At 34.8% G+C, this 18,439-nt stretch overlaps 1 protein-coding gene and 2 long non-coding RNA genes across 6 annotated transcripts in view; 1 reads left to right on the forward strand and 2 right to left on the reverse strand.

Moving 5' to 3' along the window:
- The window catches only part of LOC128238566 (paraspeckle component 1-like), a 37,013-nt gene extending 30,582 nt beyond the window's left edge, over positions 1-6,431 (reverse strand). For all 3 annotated transcript variants that reach the window (XM_052954618.1, XM_052954617.1, XM_052954616.1), the window contains exon 1: positions 5,909-6,431. In XM_052954618.1, the coding sequence (XP_052810578.1) occupies positions 5,909-6,385 (477 nt within the window). In that variant the 5' untranslated portion in view covers positions 6,386-6,431. The remainder of the gene's footprint in view (positions 1-5,908) is intronic.
- A 4,392-nt stretch (positions 6,432-10,823) lies between these two features.
- On the reverse strand, positions 10,824-13,632 carry LOC128237340 (uncharacterized). Its single transcript, XR_008261580.1, has 4 exons — positions 13,539-13,632; positions 11,936-11,999; positions 11,382-11,479; positions 10,824-10,953 (listed from the first exon to the last, which is right to left on the reverse strand). It is a non-coding gene; the product is annotated as an uncharacterized LOC128237340 (long non-coding RNA).
- Positions 13,633-14,752: 1,120 nt separating this feature from the next.
- LOC128236829 (uncharacterized) lies at positions 14,753-18,439 on the forward strand. Of its 2 annotated transcripts, none has more exons than XR_008261451.1 (3): positions 14,753-14,782; positions 15,998-16,090; positions 16,803-18,439. It is a non-coding gene; the product is annotated as an uncharacterized LOC128236829 (long non-coding RNA). The 2 variants fall into 2 exon arrangements; XR_008261450.1 differs by lacking the exon at positions 14,753-14,782 and adding an exon at positions 14,793-15,621.

Here is an 18,439-nt window from a genome sequence, read left to right on the forward strand (position 1 = left end):
GTTGTTGTCAGTCACCTCGAAGGATGCATTCTTGAATAATAAGGCTTTGCGTATAAAAAACACGATGCGTAACATGTTTAACTGGCAGGTGTTTTTTTAAATCACATAAGGAAACAAGAGGCCCAAAAGGGCCTATGCTCTACTGGCATGGCTTTTGTGGTCATATCAATCCAGAGCATGTATGTATGGGTAAAAGGCAACAGACATATGGTTTATGTTTTGTGTTTGGCTTACCTGAAAATGTAGCACGTTCAACATCTGAGCCCAGAAAGTATTGTAAGCAGATTAGTTCCATGAACTATTTTAATATGTGCCAAGTAAAAGTCATCTGACAAAAAAAAAATGCTTTCAAAACTGTACTCATAGTAAAAATTTCTGTAGTTTTAAAAGTTAAAAAAAGTTAATCAAAAGGTCAAAGTCAAGGGCATCCTAGGACAACATTGATCAATTTGAACAAACATTCACAATCAATTGTGCTGAGTGGATGCACGAACACACAAAAAGATTTTCAAACCTTTCCAGATTTATGTTTACCAAACCTGTGAACCCTGGGTGTGGCCAGTAATGACACCAGGTGCATAACTTTCACAACCAATTTTGTTAAGATGAAGGCGCAAACTACAGAACTTAAAGCTAAAAAATGGCCTTTGGGCTTTCAACAAGAACAAGGCAGAGTAATTCACAAAATCAGCTGCAGAAGCAAAAAGCAAATTGTCTCTCAAAATCCTAGACTTGCAAATTGTCTCCCTTAACTCTAGACTTGAATTTACATGTACATGTAAACTTGGCTAAAAATAGAATTCGCTCATGCAGACCTGGCTAAAAATAGAGAGCATTTCTTTAAAACTTTCATGGCCCATAATCTAGGCATTCATGGGCGGATCTGGCTGGTTTTCGAAAGGAACCGAGCTCTAATGGATATCTAGATACTGTACAAGTTTCATTGAGATACAATAAAAACTGAAGACTGTATCGTGTTCACAACCAATTGTTTACAACCAATTGTTTACACAATAGCATTTTTTTATACTATCAAGGGCCATAATCTAGGCATGCATGGGCGGATCTGGCTGGTTTTCAAAAGGAACCCAGCTCTAATGGATATCTAAATACTGTACAAGTTTCATCGAGATACAATCAAAACTGAAGACTGTATCGTGTTCAAAGACAACATTCTTTATTTGTCTGGTTAAATACTTTGACAATGATGGTTAGATTTCAACTTATCAAGTTATGGTATACCACTCTGCTATCCAGGAATGGTTTTATTTTTCTTTATGCACCCTTTTGCTTTCAATCACCCTCTGTAGAATGCTAACCTCCCTGTAACATAATTACATGAAGAGTGGGACAGCAAATTTACCATACAAGCCATCAGCCAAGGAAACCACAATACTGTCAAGAGGACCTGGGGGTTCAGGTTTGAAGAACAAGTAACATGCAGGTTTTATTGCCAAAATTGCACACTTAATTCTGACATATCAATCCGAAAGTCAGTATCTGACACATTTGTATCTGACAAGAAAATATATTTCAAGAATTGAAATATACCTGCCACACAAGCACAAACTACCTGTAATTCACCTTAGAGTTCAGACAATCTAAAAATTTGGACATCCATTATTATTTTCAAAATAATTTATTTTACGTTCCTAATTTTTTCGGACACCCAAAGGACATCGATTGTAACTTGAAATATACCTGCCACACAAGCACAAACTACCTGTAATTCACCTTAGAGTTCAGACAATCTAAAAATTTGGACATCCATTATTATTTTCAAAATAATTTATTTTACGTTCCTAATTTTTTCGGACACCCAAAGGACATCGATTGTAACTTTTACAGTTACTAAGTCTCACAGACCAAAATTTTTGATCTTTATCGTTACAATGCCTGGCTAGATTACCTAACCGTATACATCACTGTGATAAGTTAAGTTAGTTACTACCCATCCTAAACGATTTATTGCCTGTTGAAAAGGATGTGTGATATATTTAATGGAGGATTAAAGAAACAACAAGGGCAATCAAGACATTAAGAAAACACAAACATGACATGTTTGTAAAACGATCCGCCAATAAACTTTGAAACTTGTACCACACTTTTAATATAGACTTTATGAAGCAATAGTCGTAAAAGTCAACACATTCAATGAATAGCCGCCTGCCCGCTTGCCCGACAAAGTTAAAATACGGTCGGGCAAGTTACTTTTGACAGCAACTTGTCCGCCGGGCAAGTTAAAAAAATCGCCGATGTTTATACTTTGAAACGAAACTCCGAATCACGTTTGTTAAACTAAATTTGATTGGTCGTGAAAGCATTTAGCGATACAAATTTGCGTATCCTTGTAAACTGGTTCCCGCTTGTCTTCTATGTAGTATAGCGTAGTAGTCAGACGGGAACCAGCTTAGTATCATTGTTGAAATATGCAAGATGGCGACAACTATCCTTTATTTACGAAAGGATATGTACCGGATTGCAAAAAACGGAAAACAGAAACCGAAAAAAATGAAAGGAAAAAAGAATATGAAGCTACGGGGAGGAAGCGTGAATTTAAATCAAACTGGCTCAAGGAGTTCACATGGCTACGATACGATTGTGCAAAGAATCAGATGACATGCAACACGTGTAAAGTTTATGGCAATGAAACTGTAGGTCCATTTATCTTGGGTTCGAGGACATTTAGTGAAGTTGCTCTTGAAATGTAGTTGCTCTTGAAAGATCTGAATGCAATGAAAAATCAGTGCAGTGTGAAATTAATGAATGTAAAGAATCTGTTGAAATAGGTATCCAGGTTAATGTCAGTGATGAAGTGAGTCAAAGTGAGTTCGAAGATGAAGACTATGAGAGTGATGATGATTATTATGATGAAAATAATGTATGGGATGATTTGAAAGAACCAAAACTGTGTTTGCCAGAGAGAAAAAAATGTGCAAGAGATGCATTTACTGAATTTTACAATTTGTTCAATGAATGATGCTGATAGTGATACAATCTTTTCATGATTATGGATAATACAAATGAAACACAATAAAATTGGTTGTTTATTTTGTTTTGTAATAGTCATTGACTGTCCTGATACTGGAATAGTTTCAATACCATAGATGTAAAACTGTTTGCAAATAGTCTCGGACTCCATATTAGTAATCTATAGATTGATGGCTCATAGATTCTTTTCAGCTACAATTATCTTAAACATGTATTTAGCATACACTCAGTAGCATGGAATGAACTTTTGAAAAGCAGGTCCCATACATGAGCACTTAAGCCTAATAAAATCATAATATGATTAACAAAAAATATTACAATGTACACATGTAGATAAAATGAAAATTTTCAAGCAAAAAAGTAGGGTTTTGTGAAGGCCTTTTTTAGTGCCATAATGCAGGATTTTGCATCAAATTGTCGTCAGCTTCAGGGGGCCTAGAACGGCCCCCAGACGCCCGGCCGTAAAGGGCACCTTGCTACGCGAGGTGCACCAAGTCGCTTCGCGACTTGGGGGCAACTTACACTTTGAAGGGGCAAGTTATTTCTTCAGGTTACCTAAAAAAGTTAATTCTAACACTGTATGATGAATTAAAGTTAGAAATGCAATACTTAAGTTACAATCAAAAACACCACCCAGACATATTAATCCTGCATAGCAATATCCATGCTCTCCATGAGATCCTCGTGGGTATAACTGAGAGTTATGTGACGTCACACAATGTGACTATTTGATCTGAAGCCGATAAAAGGTGTTTATTCATTTCAATGCATGTACAGTGTGCGAAATTAACGGTAGCCCGATCGCCCGACTGGCGATGAAATCATCGGGCTTGTTGGTTAAAAAAAATGTCGGGTAAATGTTTACCTCGACACCGTTGACCGACTTCCGGATAATCTCTCATTGTTATGGATATTTTCTGTTGCAGTAATCTCCCTTGTCAAGCAATTATACGCTATATACTGCTTGAAAATAATTATTTTGACGGAAATCATATTTCGGACTGTCAATACTTTTTTTTTTTTAGTGAGATATTAAAGTTTGGATGTTGTTTTTGTTGTGTTTGTTTTTTTTAAATAAACTTGGATTATTTAGTCACCGAAAATTATGAAATAGATGTTTGTAAAATCCCGTCACTAATGCCACAAGCAGCACATGTTGACAGGACTTCCATCCTCCCCCTTCATCAACAATCCAACTGCCTTGACAGAACCAGCCCCCCCCCCACCCCCATCGAAGCACCACCAGCCCCCCTGCCCCCTGGCAATACAGGACCACACAACCACTATACTTGCATTTTATACAAAATATAATAAGATATTGTACAGTTGTCATATCATTCCTTGTTTTTAACCATATAAGGTACTCAAGATGCGTTTTTCTGTTAACCGGTGGGCTATGGAAATCTGGTTTGGGCTACAGAAATCTCAAAGTCTGTAGCCCCATTGGCTACCAGAAAAAAGGTTAATTTCGCACACTGCATGTATAAAATGGTGTTGAATGGGATTTTGATTAGCTTGATGAAGGAGTTCAGGGCTCTCGCGAGGGGGCCACTTGGGCGAAGTGGTCGCCTAAAATTCCCAGACTTCGCCCATTTGTATCATCAAAGCGATATTGACTTCGCCGAAAATTTTAGCACATTTTGCCTTAAAGGAAGTTTGGAAGTTATGTTACTGTCTAGAAATGGGTTTAAGCTTCCAAATTCGATTCCTTGGATTTACTTCCAAAGTAGAAAGCTTGGGAAGTTCAAAATATCAAAACCTTGTGTCAATTTTAATTTGATGGTCACAATTTCAATCAGTCTTTAAGTAATATGAATTACTATAAAACAAGTCTTTGAATTTGGCAAGTTAAAATTGCAAAATACTTGATATTTAACATTCTAGTTGAAAAATAGTGGGAAAAGATATTGTATTCCAGAGACTTTAACTTGCACATTTCAGCGAAAATCTTCCAAAATTGATGGCAGGAAGTTCATACTTCCAGTTTCAATTTTTTAATGGAAGCCCTGGCAGTACGGCACAATTTAAGCAGTCAATGGGGCAGCATTGTGACACCTAGCGGGAACACTATTATCTAAAGTATTACGTACTTTGTCTCAATTATGATTTCAATAGTAAAAAGGGCACTACCAGGATAGTTGGCCCTAATAGAGCATTTGTCAAAAGGGCACTACTCAAAAAGGGGGCAGGGTGGTAAGAAAAGGGGCACAGGCAGCCCTAAAAAACAGGCTAGCTGGAGCACTGTCCTCTTCCGAGAGTTAGTGACATGAACAGTGATCTTTAGATTTAAAAATGAGAATTGGTTGGCATTTTTAAATGTCAGTTCTAGGTTTACATCTAAACTGTTGAAAATAAATGAATTGTGAATATTGTGTCCAATATTGGGAAAAAAGTACTTGAAGCAAATGTGAATTGGGCTGAATTTCGGCCCCATTTTTGGTAGTCCATATTAACAGTCGCTTCAGTCTTTGACGATTTTTTATTTGGCGACTCTATGCGTCCTTAACCCACTTGTTGTTTTCCTAGCCAAGAATGACAGATCCCAGCGCTAATTATATTGAGTGGAAAGATAACGGGCACCTGCTAGATGGTTTCAAAATGGCGATGCTTTATTGACAGAAGTCGATCTAAATCAAACTAATTATTTGTGTTTCATAAAACACTTGTGTAATAAGTAAAAGGTATTGGCTAAAATAATTCAAGCGTAACTTTTGTGTTTTAATTTAACAGTGAAAGCGTAACTTTTGTGTTTAAATTTAACAGTGAAATGTTAAGTATTGTGGAGTAATAGTTGAAAAATATACTGCTCAGTTGACTTGTGGCGTTTTGGGAACAAAATGAATATCCAAATGTTAAAAAAGTTCCTGAAACGTGCATTATTGTGGCTACTTTTTTGATAAAACAACAATGAACTCACTAATCGGATGAAACCAAATCCTCTTGCTGCATTCACAAAGAGTTCTGAGACTTCCCCAAATGGTGTGAACATCTCCTTAAACTGTTCTTCTGTTGTATCTGGGGTTATGTTACCCACAAACAGTCTGCATCTTCCAGTGAATTTCTTTTGTTCTTTTGGCCCCTCATTCATCTCCCCTGTAAAGTCTGTTTGAGGCGGATTTAAATTGAAATTTTGATTCTGTCCACCACCGCCTGAGTCTCTCCCCTGGTGGCCACCTCTGTTTCCCCAGTTTCTGTTCATGTTTCTGCCTCCGTGCCCCCCGCGACGATTTTGAAACCTATTTTCGCGACCCTGTCTATTATCATTCCTATTTCTATTGTTATTTTCAACTTCGTCCTTCGAATCCCTTTCGTCTTTGTTATTCTTAACTGCTGGGCTACTCTCTTTACTCTCTACTTTCGGTTTATTTGGGGTTTTGTTCTCTACAGACGTCATTTTGTTTGGAATTAAATCTGCTAATTTATGTGCGATGGCCGCAAGCGTCAACCGGAAATGGTAATTAACTAACCTTCTTCGTAAACACTAATGATCATACATTCGCTCAAAGATCATAATGTTTATAAACTGTTGTCTGCAGCTTGAAATCTTAGACAAGGAGGTTTACAAACGACGTTCGTGGCTGCTTACAGTGTTGACAATGTTATGGAAAATCAACTCCAACATTCAGGCATATGAAGATTTCAATACTTTGATTCAAGCATGCTTGCTTTTGCTAATGTTTTAGCCAACGATATGGTGATTTCACTGAAAGATTAGTTCTGGGCGATGAAAAATAGCCTGTACAGTGGTTAAAGAATGTCAAGCTCAATGTTTGAGCTCCCCATTTATAATCATTTTGACAGACTATCATTGAGTGATGTTAAAAAAGACTAATGCTTTAGATAACCATATACATTTTGACAGCATTTAAAAGCCCAAATTTATGGTAACTGCCACACAAGTTCGTGAACGACCCCTTTTTGTCGCTTATTGTACATCTTTTTTTTCTTGAATTGTCTTTAACATCATATTTCACATGTGATTTAATAAATATGGAAATTAATTACTTACTTATTTCATATTTAAAATATTTTATATTGATTTATTATTATACTCTGTCAACAACGCGGCGCACTCTGAAATGGCGCTGTATCTAACATAACAATGTTATATAAAGTACGTCATTTTTGCGGGAAAAGAGCGTGTGATTCAGGCGAGACTTTTACTGACGTCACTTTGATGTGTCGATCATGTATATACGAAGTTTTGACGTCATACTATAAACAACAACGGTGCGCCGACCTTTTAAAATACCCACACTAGGATTATCTCCACGTAAATGACGTCAATGGATAACGTTGAGAAGCGGGCTGTCATTAAGCATTGCGTTAGAGTCGGAATGACGCCCACCGACACGCTCAAGTTCATGAACCAGGGAAACACCGGACAATCATGTAAGCGAAGTTTGGTTTACAAGTGGCACCGGAGATTTTCATGATGGGTGCCGCGACTTTTGTCGGAAAATGAAAAAAAACGTGCGCATGGAAACGTAACAGTGCTTTCTGGCACGTCACGCCAGAGAAGGCGACCATTTCTTAAATAAAATCGTCACGTGCGATGAAACATGGCTACACTTCTATGACCCTGAAACAAAAGCTAAGTCAATGGTATGGAAACGACCCTCTTCACCGCCACCAAAGAAAGCAAAGGTCATCAAGTCAGCGAAAAAAGTGATGTTCCTCGTCTTCATGGATCACCGGGGCATACTCCTGTCACATGCCATCCCCACTGACAAGACCGTCAACGCGGGTTATTATCAGAAGGTAAACAGTATTAAAAGTCTAAAAATATTGTTTTATTAGTTGGATTTAAATACTATATTTTATATAAATGCTTATTTACAAAAATAATAAAGTGTTTCATGTTTGTTTCTTTTATGATTAATTCCCTAATTTTATTTTGATTTGTTCACAGGTTCTGCGCCGTGATCTCGTTCACGCCATCCAGAAGAAGCGCCCGGATGTTAAGATCGAGAATCTCATCTTTCACCAAGATAACGCCCCGGCCCACCGTGCACAGGAAACACTGATGACGATTGACTTTTTAGGATTTGAGCGTCTCAATCATTCGCCGTACTCACCTGACCTCGCCCATATGGACTTCGCGATTTTTCCAAGACTGAAGGCCGATCTTCGCGGGAGACGTTTCGAATGTCTGGCAGAGCTCCGCAGCGCAGTCCAGTCATCGTTCGCGTCCCTGTTCGAGACATGGTTTACAGAGGTATACCGGAAATGGGTCGTCCGCCATCAGAAATGTGTACAAGGGAGTGGAGAGTATTTTGAGAAACAGTAACGCCCATAACGTCAACGTCATGACATTGTTCCGAAGTGCGCCGCGGTATTGCAGATGGGTATTTTGTATTTTTTATTTATATTAGTAATTGTTATTGTATTCACATTTATTTTTTGTACATGTTTTGAAAACATATTTGTTATTGTGTATATTAAATTTCATTACACGCAAACGCGCATTTGTTTTTTTTTTAAAACGCTCGTTCACGAACTTATTGACTCCCCCTCGTACTATGGGAAGGATCTATGCATTATTTGATCAGTCAGTTGTAACCATGGTCCCCCCAGGTCTGGGGATAGTCGGGAAATTGGCCGTGTTTTAACCTTCAAGGTAGGTCGGCAGTGCCAAGTGAATGTGTTATGCACCAGTCAGTTGTATCCACAGCCCCACCAGGTCAGGCGGTATACTGGAAATGGGCCGTGTTTTTACTTCTATGTGGCCCCGCAGTGCCGGAGGAATACAGTGGTTTTGTCTGCGCCAAAAAAGGTGGAATTCGGCCTATCCTAGGGTCCCTGGGGTGCGGGGCGGGGGCATTTGGCGGGGATTTCACTGAAGTTAATGATAAAGATAGTTTATATTGAAAGCAACACAATATAATCAACATGTTTATACAAAATATGTGTAGACATCGAAATAACTTACTCCCGTAATAATATAAAGGTAAAGGATGTTGTTGGTTAAAAGTTTTAAATAAACAAATGTAAATGTTACAGATGGGGCCAAGCGCATATCGTCATCTTAGTGCAAGAACTCAATATCTGCTTCTTTTTCTACATGCAGTTATTGAGTTATTGCACTATGGTGACGATATAGACTTCTATGAAATCATATACAAAGTTATAAATGCTGCTGGACTATCTGAGCCCATGGATGAAAGGGTCTTTGCAAAGATTTATAAGCTATTTGAAGAAGGTATGATGCACCAGTCGATAACTTAATCATGGCCTCCCCAGGTCCAGCGGTATACCTGGGATAGCCAGGGAAATGGGCCGTGTTTTTATCTTCCAGGTGGCCGTGCAGTGCCAGGGTGAATGCCGTGGTTTTGTCTTCGCGCAAAACATAGTGGGGAATGGGCCTTACCTAGTGTCCCCAGGGTTCGGGGCATTTGGCGGGGATTTTACCATCAGTTCATCCCCACAGGACGGGGATTTGCACCCAGGGTTGGCTGGACCGAAAGTCAGTCCCCGCTATTCCCCAGACCTGGGGGGCGGCGTGGTTACAATTGACTGGTGCATACCAGACACTGGGAGTGTGAAGAAACACCTAAAGGAGAATGTCAGGACACTTTGTCTGCCTGGCATATGTGTGGCCAACAAAAGTTTTTTCTGAACAACAGAAACATTCGAAACCACCTTCTAAGGGCTAGAAAGAACATGGACCAGTCGCCTAATGATCTGGAGAATGTAGAAACATATGCTAGAAAGAAACTGGAAATGAAATTTGTCAAACAAAGGACAATATATCAATAATAATAAATTTACAAAGAAAATTATAGAATGGAAGTTATAAATAAAAGGTTACAGCTTTGACAGGAATTTTATGTTGATGTCGGTAGTAATCATGTTGGCAGTGAAAATTAGTTTTCCTACCAATTATGTAATGTACTATCTGCATTGATGATTCATCAGACAAGAAACTGTGAAGCTCGATGAAGTGGATGAAGAGGAAAATAACAACAAAGGAATGGAATTAAAGAATATAATTGAAATAGAAGTATTCACACTAGCTTCGTTGTTCAGATGTCCTTGCTACCTTACATGTATTGTATCGTAATCACATATCGTAAGAGGTAAAATGTATTATTAGCCGGATATTTTCCCAACTTCACTCTTGTGAGGAGCAGGATCAACAACAATATTTCTTTGTACACCTTCTATTCATGTTTCAAATTATTGTTTCAACTGTTTGTGATTGTATACTGTTCCCCACATTTAGAATAAGAAAAAACAATTTTTGAATTTTATAGAAAACAATTTGGGTAACAGTTTTTTCTATGATCTTTTCATTTGTAATTGATAATGATGCATTGGTATGCTTGATTATGCTTCATATCATTTGATATTTTTCAGAAATATTCTGTTTTATAATGACTTGTTCTAAAACCAACATACATACATAATATTGTATTTTCAGATAAATGTTTAACTACTGAGAAATAACAGCCATCATTTCATTTCACATACATGTACATGATACATATTTCTCTTGAAAATCAAAACAAAAAAAATGTTATTTTTTTGTTTAATAAAGTTAAAATTTCAGAAGCATCAGAAATTCATGTTTCTGATACAAACATAGCAAATGAAGTATCTGCTACATAAGTATGGAAATAAGGTGACCCGGATGGACATTTAACTTGACTATAAAAAATCTCTAGTTTAAATCCAGATTCTGTTAAATATTTCCATTGTCTTTATTTTTCAGAGGTTTTAATCCATACTCATAGCAATTCAAATTAAAAAGATAAATGTAAAAATTGATACTTTTATTGGAACATATTTTTACATATATATATAAATCATTCTTAAGGTTTATTGATTTTTTTAGGAATTAAATCATGCAGAAAGAGGTTTTTTATTTCAAAGTATTTCACACAAATAATCAAGTGTTTCTGATGTTCTTTCAGGAGGAGCTATAGCCATGCCCTGGAAGTCCTGATGCTTTCTGGTATCCTGAAACACAAACAAAAGAAGATATAAAGAAAAATACTACAAATTTCCATTACGAATAAGAACTTAGAATTTCTATGCCAACATTTTCAGAGTTTTATGAGAAAACTTCAATATATTATGACTTGCTGACTACCTGCTGATATTTGGAACTTTCATGAGTGCATTCACCTCAATTATGAAAGTTTCTGGTCTTCCAAGGATTGAAGTTTGGCAGTTTTGGTCCATTCATGTATACTTAAGTATATACTCTCCATTTTTGGTTGTTTTTTCATTGCGACATGTAAAATAAAATCTCAATGAGATTTATGTCCAATTTGTTAATGAAAATGTTCTTGAAAAACACTGTAATTTCTCTTTTAAAAAACTTTTTTTGCTAATTTTTGTTCAAAACTAATTTTTTAATATATGCCAATCATGATGTACAATACCTGACTGAAGCTATTTTCTGTAATTCAGAAAGTCAACGTCTGCAACATGCCAATGTGCTCTTATCTGACAATATCATCCGTCAGTTGGAACAAACATTCTGTAAGTATAGAGCAGTACATGACTTATATGTGGCTTTATTCCATGCTTAGAAGATAACAACTTTTGTAACCGATCACTTCAAGGTTATTATGCTCATTTATTTTTTGACTGACACTCTTTAAAATGCAAACATTTCTTTTACAAATACATGGATGAATAGAAGAATGAGCCATCACAGAAGGGCCCTGAATGATTACGCATTAATGACTAAGGAAGCACTCAAAAGACATGTCAAAAGTAAAATGAAATGTCAATAATTATTAAAGCTAGTAATAATTTGATAATAGAATCTTTATGGAACATAAATAAAGAGCCATGGTTGCTATAGAAACATGAGAATAGTTAGAGTATTAAATCTTCAAAAATTGTAACAATTTTCTCCAATGCCCAAAGTTGCACAATGTCACTTGCACATCTGCATACTATTTTTCCAAACAGCAGCCATTTAACATACCTGAGTAAACTAGTTTCTGCACTGCACCAACTGCGCCATTTCTCATTACTAGGAACTGTACAATCTGTAATAAAATCAAGTAAATCAAATATTGCACTTAAATATATCATCATTCAGAACATAAAAGTAAGAAAATACAGAAAAATAGTATTATTGACCGGCTAATGATCATCACTCAGAACGTAAAATTCATAAATAACAAAAAAACATTATTAATGACCGGCTTTTGATTATAACTCAGAACGTTAAAGTAAAACACGACAAAAAAATAGTAATATTGACTGGCTAATGATCATCACTCAGAACGTAAAAGTCAAAAACGACAAAAAATAGTAATATTGACTGGCTAATGATCATCACTCAGAACGTAAAAGTCAAAAACGACAAAAAATAGTAATATCGACCGGCTATTGATCATCACTCAGAACATAAAAGAAGAAAAAGACAAAAAAATAGTAATATTGACTGGCTAATGGTCATCACTAAAAACGTAAAAGTCAAAAACGACAAAAAAATAGTAATATTGACTGGCTAAAGATCATCACTAAGAACGTAAAAGTCAAAAACGACAAAAAATAGTAATATTAACTGGCTATTGATCATCACTCAGAACGTTAAAGTCAAAAACGAAAAAAAAAAATATTAACTGGCTATTGATCATCACTCAGAACGTTAAAGTCAAAAACGGAAAAATAGTAATATTAACTGGCTATTGATCATCACTCCGAACGTTAAAGTCAAAAACGAAAAAAAAATAGTAATATTAACTGGCTATTGATCATCACTCAGAACGTTAAAGTCAAAAACGAACAAAATAGTAATATTAACTGGCTATTGATCATCACTCAGAACGTTAAAGTTAAAAACGACAAAAATAGTAATATTAACAAGCTATTAATCATCACTTTGAACGTAAAAGTCAAAAACGACAAAAATAGTAATATTAACTGGCTTATGATCATCACTCAGAACGTAAAAGTCAAAAACGACAAAAAAGTAATATTAACCAGCTATTGATCATCACTCAGAACGTAAAAGTAGGAAAAGACAGAAAAATAGTAATATTGACCGGCTATTGATCATCACTCAGAACGTAAAAGAAGGAAAAGACAGAAAAATAGTAATATCAACCGGCTATTGATCATCACTCAGAACGTAAAAGTAGGAAAGGACAGAAAAATAGTAATATTGACCGGCTATTGATCATCACTTAGAACGTAAAAGAAGGAAAAGACAGAAAAATAGTAATATTGACTGACTTTTGATCATCACTCAGAACGTAAAAGTAGGAAAAGACAGAAAAAAAGGTAATATCCAATATTGATCATCACTCAGAACGTAAAAGTCACTAACAACAAAAAAATACAATGATTGACTAGCGATTGATCATCACTTAGACTGTAATAGTTACAAACGACAAAAAAAGTATAACAGGTGGTAAATTTACTTTTGATCATCACTCAGAACTAGAAAGTAGCTATACTAGGCTATAGTATTTAATTTAAAAGTCTAGCAATTTGCAATACTTGGCATTTACGTTGCTGACAAGTTAAAAAACAAAATATGTAATCCAGTTACTCAGTATCTTATTTGTTATACTTACCTGATACATAAAAGATTTTCTTGCACATCCAAGGAATTCGCGACTTTACTGTTTCCCATAATCCCTTGCGCGCGCATGACTTCCGGTAAAATGTAAATAAGGAAGACGCTAGCAAATCTGAAGAAATACAACAGCAGAGATGCATTTAATCCAATCAAAGTACCGCTTTTCGATATGGTGAGAATAAAATGTATATAAATAGTTCATATTTGTAGAAGAAATCAAAGATTTATCCCATTGTACACGATCACACTCTAGATTGATTTATTGGGTGGAGTATAAATTTGCAGAGCAGATTTCTATGAATTATAGTATGTCGAGTTCTGAATGTACGTAAATGAAATATTTATATAAAAGTTATTTAGAATTTCCAATACAATTATTGCATATATCAAACTTAATCATTTTAAAATGCCGTCCAGGCTTCTTTTTTGAATCATATATTGGCGTTTTTTAAAGCCTGGACAGGCTAAACAAAAAAATCTGGACGGTATTTTAGAATAACTAACCTCAATTTGTGCTTATGGTGATTTTTAAAGTATTTTCCATATTTTTAGAGACAGGACATAATGATAATCTATAATGATTTTCAGTTATCAGTGTTTCATTACCAGGTATAACTATGAAATAGTCTTATGAATGAACATGTATATAAATCATCATCATTATAAATAATGATATTTATTCTGCTCTATGTATTATATTACTATGTTATGAACATTTTACTTAGAAAGAGTAATTATGTCATGCTGTCACCTGTGTAGTCTTCTGAATGATTTGTTGTAGTTATGTTTAAATATTATGATGGCCACCGGGCTAGTTGCATACACCCAGGCCTGGAATTAAATCGGGGTCCAGATTGTTTCAAAACCCATCCATGAATAAGTCTGAGAGTAACTTACTTTTTTTATAAAAAATAGACTATTCATGTTCCATTCCTTACTTTACAGATATGATTCAAATATGCTGATGATATCTTCTGAGATCATTACTTTCAATGAAGAACATCACTACAATTGGTTGGGCTGCTAGATTGGTAGCAACGTGTTTGTTGGGCATTTTTCGTACATGTTTAGATTTATGGTGGCAGACAACAATTTTAATTGTATTTCCATCTGTATGATCTTTGGTTGTGTCGATTCGGTATTGGTATGATCTTTAGCGCTAAATACATTCGGAATTCCTCGGCCATTTTATTTAAAACAAAAAAACAGCCGAGGAATTCCGAATGCGCTAAATAATAGGTAAGCGCTGTTTACCTAATAGTATTTTTAATAGATGTCGTTCAGTTACTACAGATCGAAAGCAAAGAAAAATGAGCTAATATTTATAAAAATAATGGATTTAAAGATTAAATGTTACCACAAATCGTTTATTATGACATTAATTTTCAATTTCACCAAAAATACAGTCATCAATTTGACAGGAACAGCAAAAATGGACGACCTAATCACACTGTCCGAATATGTGTCAACTTGCAAGTGCTAAGCGAAATGGAACAGAATTTAAAAACGAGATATTTATTATATATACTTTAAACATATATTGGCAGATGTTACAGTATCTTATTCTTAGTTAAAATGTAATATTTACTATCGGAAACAGTGAGACTACTGTATTTCGAACATTATAAAATTAGTTCTGTACCTTCAGTTTAAAGGGCTTGTATCAGAAATCTCTTGGGTTTGGAAAATAGTCTCAGTTTGGTACATGGGCTCAAATGCAGTTTTAAATAGTTACGTTTTGGAGTCTGGAAAACATTCTCGTAAGATATGGGGGCTCATATGCAGATTTATAGACAGTTACGTTCTGGAGTCTGGTAAACTGTCTCACAAGAAATGGTGGCCAATAAATGCAGATTAATAGACAGTTACGTTCTAGAGTCTGGAAAACAGTCTCATTAAATATTGGGGCCTATATATGCAAAGAGCTCAAATACAGTTTAAGACAGTTACGTTCTGGAGTCTTAAAAACAGTCTCACAAGATATGGGGGCCAATATGCAGATTTATAGACAGTTACGTTCTGGAATCTGGAAAACAGTCTCACAAGAAATGGGGGCCAATATGCAGATTTATAGACAGGTACGTTCTGGAGTCTGGAAAACAGTCTCACAAGAAATGGGGGCCAATATGCAGATTTATAGACAGTTACGTTCTGGAGACTGGAAAACAGTCTGTCAAGAAATGGGGGTCATTATGCAGATTTATAGACAGTTACGTTCTGGAGTCTGGAAAACAGTCTCGCAAGAAATGGGGGCCAATATGCAGATGTTTATAGTACATTACTGAAGTTTAAAAAATGGTCTCATAAGATATGGGGCTCATATATTGTTTTGGTATAGTAATATTCTGTGCTTTGGGGAAACAGTCTCATAAAGGTACAGGAACTTATATCATGAGTTATGAGTTTGTTTGTAAATTTTGTGGAATGTGTTCTTATATATTTTCATATTTTCAGGACTAATGGTGTATATCCATATACAAGCTGAATAAAACAAGGAAAGGCAATTCTAAACAGATATATTGGACAGATGGAGGAGCATATAAATTGGTACATTATGTATTGAATGACCGATTGAGAAGTATATTGGATGATTGGTTGTGTACTACGTAGAGTTCTGAAAATATTGTCAGACATTTTGATGTGTGAGGCTGGGTTTGTTCTGAAGCACCAACATGTACATGTAGGGTTAATGGGCTATTCTGACATTTAGGGTTAAGGACTCTTGTAAGGTATTTTATATGAAAAGCTCATAAAACATTAAGCCAGTATTCATTAAACATCTAAAGTTCCTAACTTAGGTGGTATCCTTATTTTTGCATCTCACTGGTCATATGATACAATTACTTGGTTATTTCTGAAATATATTATTTTCATTGACTCTGAAAATACCTGATATAAATGGTTTGGAAAATCAACCTTTTTAGGAATACAGGCCCTGCTTATGAGCTATTTCTTAAAGAAGGAAAAAGCTTATAAACCTTATGTTAGTCATTGGTGTTGGAAATAATCTTGGACAGATTTTAGGTACATGTAGATATGTTTTGGCCCTAAATTATACCATATTAGGGCAGGTTCAACTGTCGATGAGCTATAGTGATTATGATAACTAATATGTTTCATATTATTTTGTAATATGTATCAAGATAATTAACTTAAGATTATATCTTTTAAGATATTCTTCTGTTAAAAACAGTATGTAATCATCACTCTTGATTACTTGTATGCTGATAAATGCAACTTTTCTGCCTTTTATTTTCAGTACAATGTGTTCCTGGAGCCGCTGTTTTTGACGAGACAATGCAACAATACTGTGGATAGATGTGGCATAATCTCCCTATTCAAGCCAGCTTAGATTTTTACACAATCTAGGAATATAGTTCTAAATCTATCACTTCCTAATATCACAATTAAGATTGTGAAAATAACTATGATGACATTCTACAATTGCAGCTAAATATTTATCCACAATGTTTATGGGGAAAAATTGTTGCTGAATTTGATAATAAGGCTGATCACTTTAGTTACTTGATAACTTTAGTCACATTGTTAAATTACAACCTTTTGATTTTAGGTGCTGAAATTGGCCACTTGACTATTTTATGTATTTGTGTATTTGATACTTGTATCAGTTATTCTGAAATTGTCAGTTTGCTTAGTCACACCTTTGTAAAGGACTTTGATGTATAAAATGCCTGCCCTTGAACATAACAATATTTATATCTCACCAAAACCTTTGCAATGTTTATTGGTATAATGTTTCTCTATAGTAAATGTCCTACAATGTAAATTGACCTTGTAAGATTTCTTTTTGACCAAATCTATTTCCATATTGTGATGAATTTGAATTAAACTGATGTCCAATCTTTAAATCTTTAAATAAAACTATTGCGAATTGTTAATTTATTGTCCAATTGTCTTTATTATCATATAGAAAATAGTGAGTTATTCTTATTTTTTATCACAGTTGTGGAATCAATTGGGGATTGGCATGGTTTACTGAGCATTAGAAGGGACATTATGATGAAAGATATTAGAAGTCTAGTGCATAGTGCTTGATGTTAAAATTTCTTTGATGATATAGTTTATTATATGTGATTATTTTTTGTGGATAATATTTGTTACCTTTCTTGAAGTATGATTACACCTTAAGTATGAACGGTCATTGGCTTATTGAGTGTTGTTGTGTCCTCAGTGACACTTCACATTTCATGAGAAAATATAATATTTCAGAAATGTAAACATGAACAAATATAATATGTCTTGTACTATAATATGAATGGTTTATGCTTTAATAAAAAAATAGCTATGTAAAACCACAACTTGCACTGTATACTATTTTGAGCACAAACAATTCAAATATATTTATGTACCTATAAACAATTATAACCCTTGACATAGCACCATTTATTTAGTGATAGGAAAATCAAGGAGTATTCCACACTGTACATACATAGGAATACTAGATGTACATGTACAAACATAACATGACAGAAAAATTAACCCTGTACTGATTTAAGTGAAACTATTATTTTAAACCAATACATACACTTGTATAACAAGCATACTTTTTGAATGATAAACCTTTAACTATTTACTAAATAATGCATTTATGGAAAACATTGATTACTTATAACAAGATTGTAACCATGTATTTATTTGCTGAAAACGTGCAAATATTAAATGATAGATGATTTACAGTAATCAACTATCTTCTTAAAATATTTACAGTAATCAACTATCTTCTTAAAATAGAAATACCATGTTTTTGTACCTTTCTTTAAAATTCAGCATGGTATCCTTCATTATATAAATAAGTATTGAATAGAATTGCTCTTTCTGACTTTGTAATTTGAACTAAAATTGAACTGAATTTTTAAATAAAGAACAATAATAACC

This window comes from Mya arenaria, chromosome 6 (genome assembly GCF_026914265.1).
Source record: "Mya arenaria isolate MELC-2E11 chromosome 6, ASM2691426v1".
Taxonomy (NCBI): domain Eukaryota; kingdom Metazoa; phylum Mollusca; class Bivalvia; order Myida; family Myidae; genus Mya; species Mya arenaria.